General features: G+C 47.5%; 1 protein-coding gene across 2 annotated transcripts in view; it reads right to left on the reverse strand.

Moving 5' to 3' along the window:
* The window catches only part of LOC147634166 (mechanosensitive ion channel protein 1, mitochondrial-like), a 105,289-nt gene that overhangs the window by 58,738 nt on the left and 22,487 nt on the right, over positions 1 to 24,064 (reverse strand). For both annotated transcript variants that reach the window (XM_086805312.1, XM_086805314.1), the window contains exon 2: positions 1,620 to 1,897. In XM_086805312.1, the coding sequence (XP_086661438.1) occupies positions 1,620 to 1,897 (278 nt within the window). The remainder of the gene's footprint in view (positions 1 to 1,619; positions 1,898 to 24,064) is intronic.

A 24,064-nucleotide genomic window follows, 5' to 3' on the forward strand; every position in this document is an offset into this window, starting at 1 on the left:
TGTATCCCTCCTGAGGGTTTTTTGCACTACTTCACCCTCGGCATAGAGTTGCAGTTTGCTTCATTCAGATGTCTAATAGGAGGGATCTTTTCTTCTGGAGGCACAGAGGAGGGAGAGGAAGAGGGAGAGGGGGGGGGGGGGTGCTCGGGGGGTGTTGTGTGTGTGTGCAAAATCATGTTTTAAAGTGCTAGGAGTGTCAAGTAACAAAGGCGAAACATCTTAAGGTAGGCGGTCTGCTGCATTCATTGGAGAACCCAAGTGACATGTGGGAGAGTATTTCAATGGGCTTTATTACAAGACTACCCAAGACACATAGAGGATATGACTACGTGTGGGTGGTAGTTGATCCATTGAAAAAAATGGCATATTTTACGTCAACCTAGAAAAATGTGAAGTTTCCCAAGTTAGCTTGCCTATTTATGAAGTGTTCATTTAGACTTTATGGGCTACCAACCAGCATTGTTTAGTGACTTTTCCAGTCACTTTTGGAGGGATGTCTTTCAAAGGTTGAATTCGAGGTTTCATTGAGCACAGCTAAGCATCCACACACGGATGGTCAGACAAGTCAATCAGATTATTGAAGTATGCGTTGCATATGTTAGCAAGAGGCAAACTACATGATTCAGAAAAGTATATACCAATATTAAGAGTTTGCCTATAATAGTGCAAAGCATTAACCTATAGGCTTTTCAGTCCATTTATGACCAACTGACTCGTCCCAAACCTGAAAGTCCACTTGATTTAAACCTAATCAGTATGCAACGCACATGGGATGCTAGAAAATAAAAATTTGCAGGTATCTTAGGCTCCAATACAAACTGCAAAGCTAGTGTTGTGATTGGATAAACATAGATAGAAATGCAACAGAAAACAAGCACACACTAGAAACCCTAACACCAATCTTTGTATTATGTACAATGAATGAAATATAACCAAACGTTTTTCGTGTACAAAAGGTGATCCAATCCCTGCTTATCTCAACCCTAGTTGCAGACGTGGCTATCCTGGTGAAAACGCTGACTGCAAGACCCTCTTCCTCTTCCAAACACCTGTTCCCTTGATGCGCAGAGAAGAGCTGCTGAGTGCAGGACAGTTGACGATTTCTGACCAGGGGCTGAGATTCCGTTTTATAGGGCCCCACAATGTGAGCTAATTGGCCTGCTCACAACAGCCCTGCCTGACCTGCCCCTAGTTGCCCGACCGGGCTGGTCAGGCTGCCAGAGTTCACACATGGGTGACTGGCAGCCACGGGCTACCCTAGGCGCCCTCCTGACTGGCCCAACCCGTCAATGGTGTGGAGGTGTGTGACACAGCTTTTCTTTCAGCAAAAACAGCCATCATAGCTGTGTGAAAGCTCTAACAAAGGAAAACAATAAGTTCCAGCATTCCAAGGTGTATGTAGCAACATGCAATCCACCAAAGGAAATATAAATGCGTGCAAAACTAAACAAACCAAAATTTTGATTTAGAAAAATAAATCTTGGCCAGTTCTATTGCTTATTGGATATTTCAGAAGCTATTCTGTGATAGCCATTGCAAGTTTAAGTCACTTTGCCAGCCACACAAACAAATATTGGAATCTCTAACTAGCAAACTTGAAAAAACAAACATGGCAATACCTCCAACTCCTCCAACGGTCAGAATGGACTGAACAGCTATGCCACAAGTCTCTGCAACACCCATTCCACCAAGGATAAAAAGGCCCATTGAGGAGATCTTGTCTAATGCATGAAAGCGCTCCCTCTCAACACTGGCCAAGTTCTGATTGGCAAGCAATCTGGAGAGAACATTACTCTTCCATCGATGTAAAAACCAAACTAGACCAACAACCGATGCTCCTTTCCATATTTGATGGAGATAGTGAGTTGCAATGGTAGTTGGTGCAATAAGTGAGCCTCTGCATTGCAATGCCAATGAAGGGAGCACACCCCAGCTTAGTGATGCAAAGACAACATAAACAATCATGGCAAAAAAAAACACGTGCAATCATACTCCTCTCTAAGAATCACATGAGTGAGTCTCCACAGTTTTCTAAGTGTGTTACAAGTCTTTCATAGAAATCATACCATGCTTGAGGCCTTAAACGCTGAGATTATTTAAGCATGAAAGAACCTCAAAGTTTGACATGAAGAAATATCTGCAACATAGCTAGAATAAATTGCAGATTATTCGAAAAGAACTAACAGAAATGATGAAAAGGTTTCTTTTTTCCTTTTGCAAAAAGGAGACTTCTATTAAGGGCACAAAGGTGCCAAGACAGTCCTATGGGGGTCGTTGAGAAAAACATCCCTTGATCCCACTCCCTCACGAAAACAGTGCGCTTTGCATGCACAGATCTGGATGGTCCCTGTATGCAAGCCCATGTGGCCATAAGAGTGTGAATAATATCTCCCCATATAGTACAAATGCACTGAATGTCACATATCTAAGTGCCCTCAATGTCCTCGGTGCATTTGATCCTCCAAATCTGCCAAGCTATGATACTCGCAATGACCTCCCAAGTAGTATCAATCCTCTGCAGAGATGGTCTATATTGTGTATGAGAAATATCATGTAGCATGCAATGTTGGGCCACACCTCTACATATCATTATGGCAGTGTCCAGATCCCTGCCCTCAAAAAGTATTTATGGACCGGACTGAGTGAGTCAAGCAATAGCACCTCAAGTAACATAAATGCTCTCTCTCCTCGACCTGCACATAAACTGAGCTATAAAGCCCCAAATCCTCTGAGCAGCTCTACACCCCCATATGCTACCGCGCATCTAGGGTAGGCGGGGTCTACTCCAAAAATAGCCCTCCATTGATTAATGGGAAGGCCACCATGTAAGAATAACCAAAAGAAGTGGAAGAGATCTGGCTCCCCCTTATGGTGCCAAAGTCTGTGCCGAAATCTCTTTTGCATCAATGGGGTGATGTCATAGCTCTCCCACTGCAGCCTGAGTGTAGGAGTCCTCTGAATCTGTCCAAGTAGAAGAAGCCTTGCATTATGGACAATGAAGCTGAAAAAGGCAGACTCTTCATAGGACTGGCTGCATCAATCCACTCCCACACACCAGGATGAAGAAATCTCATAGGACATCCACCATACAACCATAAGTACCAAGACCCATGAGTCACAATATCAGGCGGAGGGTCAACATGCTAGTGCTTTCCTAAGCAACTAACTACTCTCACTGGCTGAAGGGCAATGCCACGAATAATCTCCTACGTGTTACATTTCAACAATCTCCATCCTGGCAGGATAGAATAAAAAACACGACTGTAACTTTGATGCAGAACTGTGACCCACACCCCCCCCCCTCCTCGCCGTCACCCTCTCCTTCCCTTTTGCCTGCACGCTGCCCCCCTTCCGCCCCTGCCCGCCCTCCAGCCCCCGTTGCTGACTCCTTCCCGCCCTTTTCCTTTCTACTCCTTCGTCCATCACCCCCCCCTCCCCCCTCTTTTCCGCCTCCCGCCCGCCCTCTTTCCTCTCCCGTACAGCGCCCCAGTTTTGGTTTTTTCCTTTTCCCTGCTTTCCGCCCCTGCTCCTCGCGTCACTCTTGTTGGCCGCTCCACCTCCGCTTCCTTTTCCTTCATTCAAGCCCCCCTCACCTTCCTGCTCCTCATGCCCCCTCATCGCCTCCACTTCAGCGTTTTCTCAAGGCAGTTTTTCCTTTCGGCAAGTTTCGGCCTCTTCTAGTCTTGAACCCCCAGAAAGACTCCATGGCAACCACTCCATCATCCCCGGACGAGGCTGCCATCCCTTGCCTCTCTTTTTCAGAAGCGGATCTCCATCTCCTCACTTCAACAGTCTCATCCTTAGAGGCCGCCACCTTGGTATGCAAGATTGTGGGTAGCCGCCTGGCACGCACAGCTCAAGGATCTGTTACAGGCTAGCCTCCTTGGCGCGCTTGGAAAGGTCATTGATATTCATCCTTTGGGACGTGGCTACTACCAAGTTGAGTTCGCCTCGCTAGCAGCGCCGGACAAAGTCATGGAGCTGAGCCCCGTCGCACTACATAAGGCCCATGCCTTCTTTGCAAGGTGGCAGCACGGCTTCAACCCAGCATCCAACCCTCTGGTTGGCCTTTTAGGCTTTCTTGTGACAATCTTGCTTCTTAGGCCTTAGGAAGGAGTACCTTCCCCTCCTCCCGATAGTAGGTGGTGCTATCGAGAGAGTGATGGAACACCCCTCCACCGCTGCTTCGGTTCTTGCTCACGCGTCCAGGATTCCATCCCTTCGTATCTACATAGCCTCTCCGGAGACAATGCCACATGTCATATCTCTTCCTTGCCTCCGGGAAACCCCTATTCTACAAAGTGTAGAGTTCTTTAGCCTCCCAAGCCAATGCTTCATATGCAGGCAGATGAGACGTCTCGCTAGAGCTTGTCCTCGCCATCAATCCAAGAGACCCCACCCCCCCCCCGCCCCCCGGCGGGTCCCAGCTCAGATCCTCTTCAAGCGGGTGGGAGGGAAGCTGGCCCCCAAGCAGCAGAACACCAAAATCTGGCCACGACCGCCACTGATGCAGGAGAGTTGCAGACCGTTGGCCCAAGACGTAGCTGCTAGCCGACTTCCAGAGCCGAGCAGCGCCGCCGAGCGCACCAGGCTTGTAGGGCAAAGGAGGATACGGTTTTGTCAGAGAACCGCTTTCCGAGCATTTATCTTAACAACCCCCCGACAATGATGGGCACCTCCCAATTACCTGGAGGAACCCACCTTCAACCGCTCCAATTTGGAGGCCGTTTACCTCACGGAGATTCCTTTCAAATCCCAGTGAGGCCCTTTGGCCTTGCCGAGCCTTCGGCGGACCCTTACTCGCATCCCCGGCCTCCCCCTCCCTCGCAGGAGGATTCCTCCCCTCCTCTTCCTTCTTCCACCCCTCAACTACCCTGTTCACACCCCCCCCCCCCCCCCGCGCCCCTTTCAACCTTCGGCTTCAGCTCTCCCCTCAACAGCTTCCTCTGATCCAACTCCTTCGGAGCCCCTTGTCCCCCCTCCTTCCACCTCTCTAGAGCATTCTCACCGCCCTCCCGCCACGCCAGATCCGGGGCAGAGGCAGCTCGCAAGTTCAGTCCGCTGCTTGATTCATCATTTCTCGAAGCCAGTTGAGATGACCATTGCCGCCTCTCCAACGAGAGCTCTCCCGCCAAAGTTGCCAAGCAGCCCCCCTAGGATTCTAGGGCAGCCAGTAGATTATAGTTTCTTCCAATGTCTGCCCGTCGAAGGAACTGATATGTTCGAGGAGACAGTGGCTCCCATTCGGATTTGCATGGTGTTTCATCACTCCAGGCCCTCACGCCAAAGAGTGGTGCGGTGATCTTCTTCTTCCCCTTGAGTGCAACACCGCGGATGGAATGGCAGCTTCATAGAGCAACAACTAGCAACTGGGGAACCCATTGATATCCTCTTCCTCCACGAGCACCATCTTTTAGAGGGGCGTACCTGCCGTTGCAGGAAGTTTCTACCGGGGAGGAGCCACACTTTTTGGTCCCCCTCTTTTGGCCTCTCCACGACGTAGGGGGGAGTTTGTATTTCAGTCAACGAGTAGCTATTGCCAACAGTAGTTGACTCAAGCACCATTGACACTGGTCGGGCTCAATGGGTGACCATCAGGATTGGAGAGGACTATGTAGACTTTTTTAATGTATATGCACCGAATGCCGCTACAGGCAAAGCCACTTTCTGGAGTAGAGTTCACTAGTCCCTTCCACAAGCCGACTTTTGGTGTATGGGTGGAGACTTTAACATGATAGGGTCAACAAAGGATAGCCAATAGACTCAAAGGAAGCATGGCTACAATTTTTGGCTCAGAGTAACTCTGCTTGGGAAGAGCTAATCCTGACTCTTAGGGGGCAAGACCCTTGGCATTTACCAGAGTTTGGATGCAGCCCTGAGAGTCTGTGCTTCTCGAGGTCTGACAAGAGGAGCACTGGCCCCAATCTTTCCTAACTTGATAGATTCTATGTGGAGGAGTGAGCCTACGGTCATGGGGCATGATCGGTATTTTGGCAGACACTACTTTCTCCGATCATGCTCCGGTTATTTTGTCTCTAGAGGATCCCTAGAGGCAAGACAGACACTTGAGCACTGCGATCCCTGACAACCTCATCCAAGACTCCAAGATATGCAGCAGGACAAAGCAACTTTGGGAGGGGTTGGAGTCTCTCTCAAGATCAACCACAAGCACCTTGAATGCAAGCCTAGGTGAGATTAGCAGTTTACTGCAAGAGGTAACACAAAGTAGATTGGCTAGATTTTGTGAGCAAGAGAGGAGCATTCGCCGAGGCCTTGCTTCTCTTCAGTGACTTCAAGAGAGCTCCCTAGATAGCTCGTGGATTGAGGATCAGTTGGCCACAGCCCATACTAAGTAGAAGAGCGGAGGGTGGTGTACAGATACCATGCCAAAGCTTCTTCATTATGGACGCAAGCGGGAGATAGGGTCACTGGGGATTTCTTTGAGATTGCAGGCCCACACAAGCGAAGAGATGGTATCCGCAAGTTACAAGGCCGGGATGGATCTACCGTTTCAAAACCCCCCTATGTGAGAGACATAGCCACAAATTTCTTCAGATCCCTTCCCATGGGTGCCCTCATTTCCTCACAGGTGGTGGATGCGCGAGAGCAGGTCTAGCGGCATACGAGAGAGGTGGTTTCCCCTACTCTCCAGACTTTCCTATTGACTCCCTTCACAGCTGAGAAGCTAGCGGAGGCCTTAACGGCACTTCCTAGGGGCAAATGCCCGGGAGTGGACGAGCTTCCAATCTCCTTTTTTCTTCGTCAATAGGATCTCATGGAAGGCGGCCTTAGAGCAACCTTCAACAACGAGATTATGACTACGGGTGCCATGCCAAAGAGGCCTTGAAAGGGTTTGATCCACTTGATTCCCCAAGAGGGCAGTGACGACTTGGAGATTCGGCAATGCAAATCCATCACCCTCCTCGAGACAGGCATAATTGCTCATCGGTTTTGATCATTCAACTCCTTTGAGTTGGGTCATAGAACTAGAGATTAGTTTCGTTTTTGATCATTCAACTCCTTTGAGTTGGGTTATAGAACTAGAGATTAGTTTAGGTATTTTACTACCTTTTCAAGGCAGCCCATGGCTGCAAGGATTTATGTACCTTTTTGTACCATATGAAATACTGAATTTCTAGCTCTCTCTCTCTCTCTCTCTCTCTCTATATATATATATATATATATATATATATATATATATATATATATATATATATATATATATATACTCTCCCTTCTGCCTGCGTTTTTGCATCAACATGTTCTAGATGGTGTTTAGGGCTGAAAGAAGATTCTCAGAGCTTTCGCCTGTAACAGCAGAAGGGTGATAAGTGCCTGCGAGTTTTTTATTTTATAGTAAAGGGTGGGTTCATTCTCAATTGACCAGCAAAGCAAAATAGTATGCTCGGATGCTGACTGGTTGCACATGCTTCCTTGATCTCCAGTACATGAGGTGCCCTACATGGCTGATGCTCTTCATGTCACGTGCATCCCGCACTTGGATGCAAGGTGGACATATCTGGATAAGTGGGTGTAGGACCTGTCACCTGGAGTGGAAACTGGTCCTAGTGTGGGACAAGTTGGCCAAGGTTCCACTCTAAGCGTCCAAGGTCAGGTGTACAAGTCCCGTACATGGTCTTGGTCAGGTGTGCAACTAATTCCTTTGTTACTTCCATACATGCCTACATCAAAGAGAATATCTTTTGCGTAACAGTACATTCTATCTGATCTTCAATTAGATTATTGAGCAGCCAAACTTGCTGTTCCAATCCATAGATGTCCCATTGTGCATCATGTAGCCAATTCTTCCTTTGATGCTTTGATGCACCCAGTATTGTTCAGGAAGTTCCTCAGACTCTTTGTTTTGTTCTTTGTCTTTCGGCTTCTCCTGTGTACTCTTAGCCTCCATAGGCACATTTTTCACTTGACTATACAGAAGTGCAAAAGAAGCATAAAGGAAAGTCCAAAGTATTGAACCTTCTCTTGTGTACTCTTAGCCTCCATAGATCTCTATCGCCTCTACAAATCTTTGAAGGTTCTTCTCGCCTCCTGATAAGTATGCCGTTGTGTCATCTATGAACTCAGAGTCTAGCAGCTCCTTCACGGATGGGGAGTCTCTTGAGCTGAGAGAAAACTCGTCATGGCGTCGGCAACAAATAGAAAGAGATACAGTGCTAGAGGGTAGCCCATTCGGACCGAGTGAGAAAGGGGAAATCTGTCACCTCTGGCTCCCTAAATGAGAACTTGACTGTGAGAAGCCGAGTAAAGTGTGGAAACACCACGAATCCACTCCTTTTGGAAATCCCATCCCGGAGATCGTCCCTTCTAGAAAGCCCCGATCAGCTCTATCGTAGGCTTTCTCAAAATCTAGTAGGAGCATAGTGAGATCCTGCTAGCACATCTTGGTCGAAGCAATCGCCTCCTCCCAAAAAGTGAAGACGTTGTCCAAAATGCTCAGATCTTGAACAAAACCTGTCTGAGTATCGTGAATCAACTCGGGAGGAAAAGTTGAAGGCTTCGGTTGATGGCCTTGGCCAAAATCTTGTAAGCGATTTATAGGCCTTGAAGTGACCATGTGAACTGGCCCACTGTTGGTCGGCCAACTCTTGGACATTAATAAACATATGCTGCAGCCGACTGGATCCTGCTCTTTTGTGTACAGGCCGACAGTCCCCATGTCCTCTACTGGTCAACTCTCCTTGCCAAAACAGCAAACAATGCTCCAAAATCTGTGTTTCTAGTGAGTCTTTATCATGTTGCCTCCAAGATTAGCCCTAAGATTAGCATGTACATGTGTGTGCACATGACATCCCCCTCGGGCCTCTGCTAAACTTGATGACGGGATTCCAATCTGCTTCTTGGATGACTGTCATCATCCCATTCTATTCTCAGAGTCCCTCTATCATCCTTCCTACTCTGGCAACTTTTTCACTGAATACCCAAGGCCCGATCTCCAAATCCACTCTGACTCTGAAGAAGATCTATGCATGTGTTCCATCCAGTCCCCAATCCGTTCCTGCCCTGTCTCTGAACACCGTCTTGGTCTTCATTCCTAAGAAATGAGTCTCACTCCACCCCTTGGAGGCAACCTTTTCACTGAATACCCGGGGCCCGGTCTCCAAATCCACTCTAACTCTGAAGAAGATCTATGCATGTGTTCCATCCAGTCCCCAATCCGTTCCTGCCCTGTCTCTGAACACCGTCTTGGTCTTCATTCCTGAGAAATGAGTATGGCACTCACTCCACCCCTTGGAGGATCCTCCTCCCTTGGAACCGTTGCCCGAAAGCCTTTCCTAGCTCACAGGACTGCCATCCCCTTTGGGCTTTGTGGAACACCACCAACCAACCTCCTGGGAGTTATTCCCTGTCTTGTGTTCCTTATTCCCTGTCTTGTGTTCCTTGCCTTGGGTGCACTTTCCTGTACCTTGGACCTGTACACCTTCATATGGGACTGAATCAGTGTTTAGCCTTGCTGAGCTTGATGCTCTAATACCAATGTTACATGCGGAAGCTTTGGGGGAGATCAGTAACTTCAATGCTTAGAAATCAACACACTTTTCGCAACGACGAAAATAACGCACAAAACGGTTCTGTGTATCTGGTATGGTACCGGATGCCAGATCACTGAGTAGATTATGTTTAGGACAAGCGGCCAGCCCATAGGGCTACCCCGGAGCTTAGTATGGGCATGGGAATGGTGTGAAACCATCCCCATGAGGGCCAGGAAGGCCCAGGCTGGACCCACCAGCCATGGAAGGGCTGTGGGACAGCCCTAAGGCAAGAATAAGGCCATTTTCAGGAGGTTACAGCCTTCATAGGGCTGTAGGGCAAGTATGGGGCAGCCCATATAGGCTGCCCAGCCCATGGATTGTGGGCAAAGGCTATGCCCAGCCTTCTAGAAGCAAGCGCCTACCTCCCCAGCTTGCTAGGGGAAAAACGCAGCATTTATTGGGATTTATTTGAGCATTTAATGCTGAAAATACTCAGTCGTGGGAATATGATGCTGGCCGCCTGCTCTTATGCTGGCCGACTGCCCCTGAAGGGTAGTATAAATAGGAGAGGTCCACAATCCCATCAATCATCTCAGTATTCACCAAGAGCTCAAGCCAATCAAGGGCCAAACAAGCCAAGGAGATTGCTAAGCAAAGGGGTGGACTTCTGGAGGTCAAGGGCAGGGTTTTCCCAGCGAAGAAAAGGTCAAGAATTCTGTATTTGTTTTCAGATTTACATCATTCTAATAAAGCAAATACACCATCCGTGGTGGGGGCCCTACAGAGGGTAATTGGGACCCAATACTGTCCTCTCCATCTCCCCCTTCTCTCTCTATTTTCTGCACATCTCCTTTCAGTTCGTGCGTTAATTTCCGTCGCGAAAAGAGTGCTGATTTCTGAGTTTTGAAGTACCGATCTTTCTCCGAAGCTTCCGCATACTACAGTGGTATCAGAGCCTACTTCAAAGACAAAGATTCAGCAAAGAAAACAAGAAAATTTTTCTCGCTCGTGTGGTTGGTTTTTAGACGCCGGTGGACTACCCCTTTCGGAGTGACTCCTGTCCCTCGAAGGACGGTTGGTTTATAGCCTCCGGAAGCCTCCGGAGGTCTCCCACAGATAGTGGATGGTCAGATTGCGTTCCGGAAAGGAATTGCATTTTCCTGCTATGGCGAGCTTCGGGGACGAGAGAGAACCAGAACCCTGGGACCAGAGTGCACCAGGCAGCCCAGCTAGGGCACCCGGCTTGAGTGTCACATACATGTTCCAGCAGATGATGCGAGCACTCGCAGAACAAACAGCCAAGTTGGATGAGCAAAAGGCGCGGATCTTGGCTCTGGAGGAGCGTACCCGCCCTCCAGCGTCGCGTTTTCCATCTCCTCCTCCCTCTCGTTCCGTATCCCAGATACCAGATCCTCGTCACAGGGACCCTCTCGCGGGGTCACAGCCGCAGCCAAGCTCCTTGCTTGAGTTGCTGATGCGTGCATTGGAGATTTGACAACGAGAAGACGACGCCATGCGACACGTGGAACACGAGCGTTACCTCAGAGCTTTGGACGCCAGATTGACACCGACGGCGCCCTCCAATCATTTTCCCGAGAAAATGAATTTCAGTAAGCATAATGGTAAACTCGATCCCACAACTCTTTATTCATGGTTACATCAATTTGAAGGTTACTTTGCCGCAGTTAGGAAAACAGATACTGACAGAGTGATCTTAGCCAGTTGGTACTTGGAAGGTGAGGCCATTCCTTGGTGGACTCAGTGGGCTCATGCCCACACCAGAGCAAGTATGGCAGCTTATGTGTGGGACAAGTTCGTCCGCGACCTTAAGCAGCGGTTTCTACCGCCCCACTACCTTGAGCGACTCAAAGACGAGTTCAGGGGAGCACGTCAGAACGCGCAACCAGTCCTTCAGTTTGCCAATAAAATTTCAACCTTGTGTCTACAATTAGGCTTATCTGATACAGACAAGAAAGGGCAATTTTTGTATGGCCTGGACACGCAAATCCAATGGGAGGTGCGTATGTTTAGGCCAGCCACCTTTGAGGACGCACTCTCGCTTGCGCAGAGTGCAGAAATGAAACACAATGGTGGCAAGCCCAAGACTTCCCAGCCGGCTTCTCCCAGGACTAACACGTCGGGGGGGCAAAAGCCAGAACCAGACGGGGTCTTCCCCAGGACAGAGCCCGGGAGCCTCTGGCTCCAAAAACTCGAACAATGCGTCTAAGCTTACTCCAGACCAGAAAGCGGAGGCAGGCAAGACAGGTGGCAAGTTGAGTGTTGAGGAGCTTTCTCAGTACAAGGAGGAGGGTAGATGTTTCTTTTGTCATACAAAAGGACATACTTCTCGGGATTGTCCGAAGAAGCCTCCAAAGGCCGCCGCTGCCTCCACAGCTTCCGTGTGGTGAGCTCAGCTCCCACACAGACCCCAGCGACTAACCCTAGTTCTTCAAACCCCGGTGCTTCAATTGGAGCAATTATTAGCCGGGAGCTCGAAGATAAGCAGAAGGGCGCCCATGACCAGGAGTATGAGTGCAACGAATTGCTCAAGTCCTTTGGCTACATAGGTGGCCAGAGAGTCGTTGTCTTGTTTGACAGCGGCAGCACAGAGGATGTGGTCACGGAACAGGCCCCTAGGCGTGCCCGTTTCGAGCTAACTCCGGTGGACAAACAGGTTGAGGGTTTTAGCACAGGTATGACAACGAGCGTCAAGTATGAAGCTCTAGGTGCTAAGTTAGTGATTCAGGGCATAGAGTTTGTACGTGACTTTATGGTTGCCCCTCTTGTAGGAGCAAACATAATTTTGGGTATCCAGTGGTTTCACAAGTTTCTTCTTGATGTCAAGTGGGACAAGCACACGTTCCAGATCAATCGGAATGTGTCAAACACCCCGGTGACCATTAAGTGTGAGCCAGGTATTCCAAACTTTCCGCTCATAAGCCACTTGCAGGCTAAGCGAGCAGTCAGGAAAGGCGCACAGTGTGCGATGATTTACATCCAGACAGCCCAGACGGTGGCCAGTGCTTCCGAGAAGTACTCGGTTCTCCATGAAAAGTTCCAGAAGATTTTTCTTCAGGACAGCCTCCCTCCCCAGCTCCCCCCATCTAGACCAGAGGATCACAGGATTGACCTCCTCCCAGGCTCGGAACCCCCAAGCAAGTTTCCGTATCGCCTTTCTAAGGCAATGGAATCGAAGTTGGACCGCCAACTCCAAGAATTGTTGCAAGCTGGCTTCATCCGCCCCAGCGTATCGCCATTTGCAACACCGATCTTGTTTGTCAAGAAGAAAGATGGGTCTTCTCGGTTGTGTGTCGATTATCGTGCACTCAACAAGCTCACTATCAAGAGCAGATTCCCGATGCCTCGAATTGACTATATACTCGAGAGGCTGAATGGAGCAAAGGTGTTTTCCAAACTGGATTTAAAGAGTGGGTACCACCAGGTATGGATTGTAGAGGGGGACATCCCCAAGACAGCCTTCCGTACAGAACGGGCCCAGCTACATTTAACCACATGATGATGCGTATTTTCCGGGATTTGATTGGAGAGTGTGTGTTCATATTTCTGGACGACATACTCATATTTTCAGCTACAGTTGAGCAGCATGACATTGATGTGGAGAAAGTCCTTAAGTTGCTGGAAAGCAACGAGCTCTACGTCAATGAAAAGACGTCAGAATTTTATCTGTTCCAGGTGCATTACTTGGGACGTATAATTAGTGCTGAAGGCATTCGACTTGATCCAGCTAAAGTGGCCGAAATTGTTAACCGGAAAGTACCTCAGACAGCTTATGACATTAGATCATTTGTGGGTATATGCCAGGCATATTCCACCCACATTGACAAGTTTTCTGATCTCTCAGCAGATCTCACCGATCTGCTAAAGGGAGTGAAAACAAGAAGGCAAAAGATTCGAATGACTCCACGAGCGTTGGAGGCATTCCAGAACCTCAAGGTGGCTTTATTAGAAGCGCCTTGTTTAGCCCTTGCCTCGTGGGACGAACCATTTCAAGTGATCACCGATGCGAGTAACATCGCAATTGGAGGTGTATTGCAACAGAATGGTCATCCAGTAGCTTACATGTCTCGTAAGTTACTGCCCGCCGAAAAGAACTACTCAGTCTATGATCGTGAACTCCTAGCATTTATACAGGCCTTGAAACATTGGAAACATTTCCTATATGGCCGTGACTTCGAGGTTCGCACTGACCATCAGGCATTGCGCTGGATTCAGATGATGCCAAGTGCACAATGGAGTGATCAACAACACCGCTGGAGTCAGATATTCCAGCAGTTCGGTGGTATGATTGAGTACCTTCCAGGAAAGGCCAATCCAGTGGCCGATGCTTTGAGCAGGAAGGGACAAGTATCTACGATTCAGACCACTAGACTTGACCTTGTTGGTACAGGACTAGAGGACATGAAGCACACGTACGCGGATTCCGAGGAAATCGGTACTCAGTGGGAACAGGCATTGGATGCCACAAGACCATGCCATTTTCTGATACGCGATGGTTGGCTTTTCTACAAAGGCTGACTATGTGTCATGAAGTCATTCCGGGCAGCTCTTCTCCATGCTGCCCATGACGCCATTACAGGTGGTCATAGGGGCATGAATTCGACTCTGGAGAAATTAGAACGGCAATACTTTTGGCCAAAGATGAGGCGTGATGTGTTTACATATGTACAACGTTGTGACATTTGTCAAAAGGTGAAAGCTCCTCGTGGAAAGAAGATAGGGTTGTTACAACCCTTGCCAATTCCTGAGGGTCCTTTCCAAGACATTTCGATGGACTTTGTCACAAATCTGTCTCCCAGTCTGAGTAAGCGTAATATGCAGTGCTTAACTATTGTTGATAGGTTTAGCAAATTTGTTATGCTTATTCCTTGCAGGGCCAATGTGACCGCCGAGGATGTTGCCCAGTTATTCATTCGGCATTGGTACCCGATTGGCGGGATTCCTAGAACCATAGTGTCAGACCGAGATGCCAAGTTTACCAGTCATTTTTGGAGGGCATTGTTTGATAATTTTGGTACTAAGCTGAATTTTTCCAGTGCATTCCACCCACAGACACATGGCCAGACACAGATATACAACCAGTTGGCCTTTGATGTGCTGAAGTGTTATATCCACGATCAGCAAGGTAAGTGGGAATCGTTTTTGCCTTTAGTTCAAGCTGTTTTGAATGACTCTTTTTCTTCAGCTATTGGCAGGACTCCATATGAGACAGCGTTTGGAAGACCTTTCCAGTCGTTGTTAACCAGGACTTAGTCTTCAGTACCGGAGACGAGCAGAGTGACGGAGTCTTACGAGGAGATCCTAGAGTCAGTAAAAGACAGATTGGCTAAAGCACAAGAGGCCTACACTCGACAAGCCAATAAAGACCAAAGGGATATGAAGTTTTCGGAAGGAGATTGGGTTTATCTTCGGATAATGAAGCAAAGATTGAAACAGTTAAAGCTACCTCCGAGTTGGACTATGCACGATGTATTTCATGTTAGTTGGTTAAAGCCATATGCAGGTCCACCCCCTTCAGAGGTCAAAGACGAAGCGGAACCAAACATTGTTGATGACGGAGAAGTAATGGTTCCAGAACAGATCCTTCTCCACCGTTTCAAGCATGGCTCAGGCCGAAGACTACGACAGTTCCTCACGAAGTTTCAGGGCCGAGGAACTCATGAAGCGGTATGGCTCGACAAAGAATTTTTCGAAGACTATCCGGCATTATTGACGGATTATTTGGAGGCTATGCAGCTTCCGTCAAGTTAAGCAGAAGGGGATGTCACGTGCATCCCACACTTGGATGCCACGTAGACATTTCTGTACAGAAGGTGCAAGACCTGGGATAGTGAACTGGTCCCATGTGAGCCCAGTCCGGGACGAGTCAGCCAGGGATCCATCTCAGATGTTCGAGGTCAGGTGTGCATTGTCCTGCACAAGAGTCTAAGGTCAGGTGTGCACTGTCCTACACATGAAACAGTGCCAGTCCGCGCTGTGAGTCTCCCTCTAGAATGATGTCAGTCGTTCTGTGTATCTGGTATGGTACCGGATGCCAGATCACTGAGTAGATTATGTTTAGGACAAGGGGCCAGCCCATAGGGCTACCCCAGAGCTTAGTATGGGCATGGGAATGGTGTGAAACCATCCCCATGAGGGCCAGGAAGGCCCAGGCTGGACCCACCAGCCATGGAAGGGCTGTGGGACAGCCCTAAGGCAAGAATAAGGTCATTTTCAGGAGGTTACAGCGTTCATAGGGCTGTATGGGGCAGCCCATACAGGCTGCCCAGCCCATGGATTGTGGGCAAAGGCTATGCCCAGCCTTCTAGAAGCAAGCGCCTGCTTCCCCAGCTTGCTAGGGGAAAAACGCAGCATTTATTGGGATTTATTTGAACATTTAATGCTGAAAATACTCAATCGTGGGAATATGATGCTGGCCGCCTGCTCTTATGCTGGCCGACTGCCCCTGAAGGGTAGTATAAATAGGAGAGGTCCACAATCCCATCAATCATCTCAGTATTCACCAAGAGCTCAAGCCAATCAAGGGCCAGACAAGCCAAGGAGATTGCTAAGCAAAGAGGTGGACTTCTGGAGGTCAAGGGCAGGGTTTTCCCAGCCAAGAAAAGGTCAAGAATTCTGTATTTGTTTTCAGATTTACATCATTCTAATAAAGCAAATACACCATCCGTGGTGGGGGCCCTACAGAGGGTAATTGGGACCCAATACTGTGTCCTCTCCATCTCCCCCTTCTCTAGCTATTTTCTGCACCTCTCCTTTCAGTTTGTGCGTTAATTTCCGTCACAAAAAGAGTGCTGATTTCTGAGTTTTGAAGTACCGATCTTTCTCCAAAGCTTCCGCATACTATATGATGCAAATCTGAAAATAAAAGATTGAACCTGAACCTTCTTCGCTGAGGAGAATCCTCTGCCCTTGACCTTCACTCCTTCACCCTTTGCGTTAGCTTCTCCTTGGCTGTCCTGGCCCTTGAGTTAGCTCCAACACTTTGTGAATTATGAGATGAGTGAACTGATTTATGCCTTGGGTATTTATACCCCCCGGAAGATGCTGGTCGGCTGGTTATTTTTCCCTCCATGACTTGTTTAAATAGCATTTAAATGCTGAAAAGACATGCCTGGCTGGTGATTATACAGGAGAGAAGTGGCCACCTCAACACAAAAAGCTGCAGAGGCGATACAAGAGGTGGCTCTTGTGATTTGAAAGAGAGTCTAGGTCTAAAAGAACACCTTGCAGAGGTGCTGCAGAGGCGCAGAGGTGAGCGTAGCTGGCGCAAGGTGCAAGAGAGAGTAGCCGGGCTCACGACTGAGAGAAGCTGAGCGACTGAAGGCCGAGCTGGTGATCGTGAAGAGCTGCTGGGCTCTAGAGAGCGTGGTGCTGCAGAGGCGCAGAGGTGAGCAGAGCTGACGAGTCAGCGCAGCTGCAAACGAAAAGGAGGGGAGGCGGTGTTGTTCGGAGAGTTCTCTGGCGTAGCTGTAGGAGAAAGCAAAAAAGCGCTGGGGCGCAGCTGCAAGAAGGAGACAAGGGAAGCGTTGATGTTCGTGTGTTCGTGGCTGCTGGAGGGCCGACGTGAGAGCCAGAGACAGGTAGCAGGCGTGGCTGCTGTGGCGACTGAGAGAGGAGGCAGGCTTTCGGGCGACTGGAGGCAGTAGATGGTGTCGAAGGTGACATGTACAGAGGGCCGCTTTGTGAATACTGTGGAGAGGCTTCTTCAAAACCTGGCGGGTATCCTTGCTGAAGAGAGGCGAGAGAGGTAAAGAGTCGCCTGGTGATAAGGATTCTGCAGTGTGCAGGCAAGTGAAGCTAGCCACCTTGCGTGAAGGTCACTCTGGCGCTGCAGCAAAAAAAAGACTGTTGACAGGTGTGGTAGCCGCCAAGGAATATAAAGGATCGCTTTGTCAAGAGCAGCAGATCCGAGAAGAGCTGAGCTGAGGCAGAGGCGTGCATGGGCGGGTGCTTGTGCAGACAGGCGCTTTGGAAAAGGAGAGGTGGCCGCCAACGATGTGAGAAGGCCTGGCTGGTGATAAAAGCATAGAGCCTTGTGGTAGCTGGCCGCCTTGCACAGAGTGGCTAAGTGCAACCGGGAGCGCCTTGGTCATTCGGAAAGAAGCCGCTTGTGACGGCATCTGGGTGCGAAGGATGGCAAGTGAGAGTCGCCTACGAGACAGCTGGTGCAGCTGCTGACAGAGACAGGTCGAAGGTAAAAGCCACCTTTGAAGTATGTGTGGCAGTGTACTGGTGGGGAGAGAGAGTGGTTTCTCTGGAGAATTATCCTCTTCTGGAGACTCAGGCCAGAGTTGTAAATTCTCTTGATTAGCTGTGGTTGGTGTTTGGTGATGCCAGAGAGTTTTTTTGTTTCATTGTTTGTTTGGATACAAGTTGTGACAGCCAGATCTGAAATACAAGTCTTGTTCATGCTCTTTGGTCTGGTGTTCTGGTGTGTTTATATGCGTGTGTGGAAGTGTGGCACCCTATAAGGGCGTAGATAGCTTTACCGCTTCCGTGCCATCACTTTTTGGTGCCTCCACAAAGGAGCAGATTTCCTCTGGTTTGTGAAAGAAGACAGGGGCTGTGTGAAGCAAGATTTGGAAACATGGCTCAGGATTTTCCGGAGTATTGGGGATTGCCACAGGAGAGTGCAGTCAGGTTTCTAGAGAAGATGGAATTTACAGCCTTGATGAAGGACAGGGCAACCCCGGAGATCCTTTCTCAGATTTTGACTTATTGCTTGCAGGGTGATGCAAAAACATGGCTACAGATGTTTGTGACTACACACAGGAACATTCATCAACAGGATCCTGAGTACCGTGTAGTCAGAGCTGCATTTTTGGCACAGTTTGCCCGTGTGAGGAGTCCGAATGAAGTGTGGAAGGAGTTGTGTAACATTCAGCAGAAGGACAGTCAGGATGTGTATCAGTATCTGATAGAGTTTGGTAGACTGTGGAGTCTATGGTGTGAGGCTCTGATTCCTGAAGTACCCCCGCAGATGATAAAGAGAGACCGGTTTGTGGCTGGTCTGGAGCCAACCCTCCGTCTGAAGGTGGAGCTGAAGAACCTGGATAGCTTTGAGGAGGCTGTCAGAGTAGCTCGAGAGAAGGAGTGGAAGGTGAAGCGTCTGAGGCAGATGGGAATACAGGAAGAGCTGAAGAAGTTTGTGAAGATGCCAGAGATTGAGAGTATACATCCTGAAAGGGAAGCTGCTGTTGTTCCTGAACAGGAGGACACTTTGAAGAGGGACATACATGATGCAGTGGAGCTTATGAAGTCTCTAAGTTTGAACTGGATGGAAGCAGGTGGAAAGGGAAGGAGCCGAGGTGCACCAAATAATAGAAGGGACAATATGTCAACAGGTGAAGGGAATATGGGAGGAACAGGGAGAGGACGGGGCTACTATTTAAGCAATGTCCAATGCTGGAACTGTGGGGAGCGGGGACATATCAGCCCTCAATGTGACAAACCGCCCAGAGCAGGTGGTGGAATGTATCCTGTGATGCAGAGGACTAATGATAGATCGGGGGATCATAGTGTTGAAGTAAAAGATCCAAATCAACCCTCTACCAGTGGAGTTAAATGGGAGGATAAAGGAAAGGGACCGGCTCTCAGCTTGATAGAAGTGGAGACCATTCCAGAGATTATGCCTGTGGCCAAGAGGACGAGGAGTACAATGGCAGAACCTGAACCATTTTCTAAGAAAGGTAAACATGTCCAATTTGATATAAGCCCTCAATCAGAGAAGAAGAAGAGGAAGCCAAGAAGACATTATAAAACTTCAGATTTGCATATTGGTCAAGGTCAGGAGGAGTATACATTGATGGGAGATTTAAAGGGAAGGGTAGCCAATATAACTTTTGCCCAATTGCTTGGATTGTGTCCGAAACTTAAGAGAGAGTGGAAGAAGTTGGCAAATCCGAGGAAAGTAAATGAGCAGGAGCCCACACAAGGCGAAATGGAGCTGATGTCTGTGGAAGACCTTCCTGATATTTGTCCATCAGTTGATGCTTGGTGTGGAAATGTGAGTGTTCGAGAAGCATATGTCGATGGCGGTGCACAAATCAGTGTGATGACTCAGTCCTGTATGGAGAGATTGGGGTTAAAGCTGAATGCTAGTTCAGATTTTAGACTCCGTTTGGCAAATCATGCAAAAGTGAAGTGTCTGGGTATATGTACAGAAGTGCCAGTGACTGCTTTTGGTGTGGTTTGCAACGTAAATTGCCATATTATGCCGGCTGGTTTGGGAGCTTATCCACTGATTTTGGGCAGACCTTGGCTCAGACAGGTGGGTGCCATCCAAAATTGGAGAAGAGGGACTATAACGGTACATAATAAGAGAGGAAGGGCCAGGAAGTTCAATATGAGTAGTAAGCGGGAAATGAAGAGTGAGCCTGAAGAAACAAGTGCTGATGAGTATACAGATAGTGAAACTGAAGAAGAGAGTTCTACTTCTGATGATGAGAGTCAGGTATCATTAATAATGAAGGAAGAAAATGAGCATGTGATGCAAGCTGAAGAGGAGTTAAAGAAGGAAGAAGAGAGCAGACTTGAAGATATGGATAGTCTGATGCAGCCTCCATCACCCAGTGCAGAGAAAGAGAAGCTGTTACAGGGCATGCTGAATCCTAGATTGCAGCCAGTGGAGAAAGAAGAGTATATGAAGGTAATACATAAATTCCCTCATTTGTTCATTACTTCATATGAAGAGATTCGAGGATTCAAATGTGAACCAATGCCTATAGTATTGAAAGAGGGTGTGAGGCCAGTGTTTCAGAAACTGAGGAGGATAAATAGAGAGCTATTGCCTGTATTAAGAGAGGAGTTGAGTAAGTTGTTAAAAGCAGGGTTAATTTATCCAGTAGATCACTCAGATTGGGCAAATCCAGTGGTCTTTACTCCAAAGCATACAGGTGGGTGGAGAGTCTGTATTGATTACAAGGCTCTGAATGCTGCAACAAAAAGCAATCACTATCCTCTGCCGTTCATTGATGATATTTTGGACAGGGTAGCTGGATATGAGAGGTATAGTGTATGCGATGGCTTCTCTGGGTATTTTCAGATCTCAATTGCTGAGGAAGATCAGGCTAAAACCACTATCATTACACCGTGGGGTTGCTTCTGTTACCGAGTAGTACCATTTGGTTTGAAAAATGCACCCTCGTGGTATCAGAGAAACACTGACAGAGTACTTGCACCTCTTACAGATCATTTTGTGAGAGCTTTTTTGGATGATATATGTGTATATAGTTCTCAAAAGGAACATGGTAATAAATTGGAGCAAGTATTTTCTAAAATGGATGATGCAGGTGGACAGCTGAATCCAAAGAAGTGTCATTTAGGATATTCAAAGGTGAAGCTATTGGGGCATATGATATCTCAAAATGGAATTGAACCTGATCCAGAGAAGATAAAAGCTCTTGTCTTATTATCTGCACCATCAACATCCAGGCAGCTGCAGACTTTTGTCCAGAAGGTAAAATATATGGCAAGATTTGTTCCTTTAATGTCTCAACTGCTTTACCCTCTTCAGCAGGCTATGAAGAAAGAACCATTGCAATGGAATGAAGAATGTGAGGAAGTGTTTGAGAAAGTGAAAGAAGTATTGGGAAGTATTTCCAGTGTAAAAGCTCCGGATTTCTCTCAGGTCTTTTATGTGAATCCATCTTTTAGTCCGGATGTAGTTGGAGCAATCTTAATGCAAAGAGGAGATGAATCCAGATATATGAAGCCTGTGTATTATGCAAGTAGAGTGAAGACAGAAGCAGAGAGGAAATATACTGAGGCTGAATTGGTTTTGTCAAGTCTGGTGTATGCTTGCAGGAAATTCAGGTCATATCTCCTAATGAAACCATTTGTGGTGCTGACAAATTATACTCTACTCCCTCAGCTGGTGAATGGTACTTCACTCTCAAAAGGTATGATGCGATGGTTAGTGGAGCTTCAAGAGTATGATTTCTCATTTTTGATTGAAGATACTTGCAAGGCAACTCTGGCAGATCTTCTAACATACAAGGATGGCCCGATACTGGTGAAGGAAGTGGATTCAAAAATAGAAAAAGAGGAACAAATTATCATTCCTGGAGCTCATGTTTTATTCTTTGACGGTTCATATAAGAGGAGTATACATCAAGCCACCGGGGGGTATATAATCCAGGATTCAGAAGGCGTGCTGATTCTAAAGGATGGGATACTTCTAGAAGCTGAAAGTAACAATGAGGCTGAATACACAGCATTGTTTCAAGGGTTGCAGGCTGCTTTAAAACAGAAAATTCAAAAGCTAATCATAAAGGGAGATTCTCTATTAGTAGTAAAGCAGGTCTTGGGTAGCTGGCGAGCAAAGAATCCGAGATTAAAAGAATGTCTGGCTGATGTTAGAAGGTTGCTACATCAATTTACAGCATGGAGTATTCAACATGTGCAGCGGGAGGAAAATCATATGGCACATGAGTTGGCTCAGGAGGCAATTAATCAGGATCCAGTAATTGCAAAAATCGAAGAGCCATTATACAGAGGGAGGGAATACCTGTCCAGAGTGGTGGATTACTTACTCTCAGGTCGCTTGCCTGAAGAGCTCAAAAAAGGCCAAAAGTATCATTTTATCAGGAAAAGTAAGCATTATGTCATGATTGGAGATGAATTATACATGCAAGGAGCTGATCAGGTATTGAGGAGAATTCCCTGGAGGGAAGAGATTTATTATATTCTATCTTCAAATCATGAGGGAGCATGTGGGGGTCATTATGCATTTAAGATCACCTTGCAGAAGGTATTACTGGAGGGTTATGTATGGCCTTCCATCCAGAAGGATATTCAGCACTGGTGCAGGTCTTGCCATGAGTGCCAGAGAATGGGGAAGAGAATCTTAAAAATGGAGCCGAGAAATATCATGCTAGTGTATGACATTTTTGAAAGATGGGGAGTGGATGCAGTTGGACCACTTCCCAGGACAGGCAGAGGAAAGTGTTATGTGCTTACTGCGGTGGATAATGGATTACCTATCAAAATGGGCAGAAGTGAAGGCAGTGAAGAGAGTGGATAGTAAAGAAGTGGCTGATTTTGTATATGAACATATATGCTGCAGATTTGGTATTCCTCTGGAGATATTATCAGATAATGGACCTGAATTTCGAGGAGAGGTAGTTGACCATTTATGCAGAAGATTGAATATCAACCACAAGTACTCCACTCCTTATCACCCTCAATGCAATGGTTTGAATGAAAGATTCAATGGTGAATTTAAGCTGATGATAACCAAAATGACAGAAGGCCATATCAAGAATTGGGATATAGAGATGAATCGTGTATTATGGGCATACAGGGTTGCAGTAAAAACTGGTACACAATTCTCACCCTTTCATTTGGTTTATGGGAAAGAAGCACTCATGCCTATTGATGTGGAAATTCCAGCTTTGAAGTTCCTGGTTGAAGAAGGACATGAGCCTATTAATTGTTACAGAGAAAGATTACTGGCCTTGCAAACAGTCCAATTGGACAGAGAGCTAGCATTTGATCATTATGCAGCTATGCAATTGAAAAGACGAGAGAGAGAATGAGAAGGTGGAGCAGAAAGAAATTGAAGAGGGTGATCTGGTTCTCAAGTATAATAGCAAGCTGGATAGTACTTTTCATACTGCATTCCAGACAAAGTGGGAAGGTCCGTATAAAGTTGAGAGAAAATTTGATAATGGGAGTTATCAGCTTGCTGATTTGAATGGAAAGAAGCATAAAAGGAGAGTGAATGGTTTACGACTGAAGAAACATTTTGCTCGATTGATGTTAGCCGTGAAAGAAGAAGATCAGGAAGCTTATGATGCATGTCAGGAGGTTGTGGAGAGTATAGAGGAAGATCTGAATATTTCATCCCTGTTTATACAGCTGCTGGACATGAATGTCTCAGCAGAAGTAGGGGGTTGCTAAATATGTGTGGACAAAATAGGAGTTGGAAATGTGTACATATGTGTGCATGGCGTGTGTGAAGATTTTGCTTTTGAGAGTATTGCCAGGTGTACAGAGTAGATGGTATTGATGTGAGCACGTACAGGCCTGTCCGGACGTAGTCTACTGGAGGTCCGCTGAAAATGAAATCAGCTGCTCGGTTGTCTTGAAGTGTGTATGCGTCCAAAATTAAAGTGGCATTGGAAAGTTGCATTTGAAAAAGGTGTGTGGAAAGCATGGGGGATAATCGGTGATAAAGGGGCCAAGGTGGCAATTAGCATAGGTGTAAAAAGCATATGGTGACCATCTTGTAGGTCTTACAAGAAATAATAAAATATAATGTCAACGTGGCCTGCAATATTGAAGACCACGTAAAGGCGTGAGTGGCTGCCAGCGCATACCATCCAGAAGCTGGCGAATCGTGGAGGTGGGCGCAGCTGGAGACAAGAGGTGAGGCGGCCGTGTTGTGAGAAGGGGGCTCTGATTGGAATTGCAGCGAAGGCAGGCGCAAAGGTGTGAGGCGACGGCTGGACGTTGGGCTGCTGGGGCGGCTCTGATGCGTGGAAGCAAGCTGGCTGGTGATTATACGGGAGAGAAGTGGCCACCTCAACACAAAAAGCTGCAGAGGCGATACA

Source organism: Cibotium barometz, chromosome 11, assembly GCF_041138505.1.
Source record: "Cibotium barometz isolate CiBa-2024 chromosome 11, ASM4113850v1, whole genome shotgun sequence".
Lineage (NCBI taxonomy): Eukaryota > Viridiplantae > Streptophyta > Polypodiopsida > Cyatheales > Cibotiaceae > Cibotium > Cibotium barometz.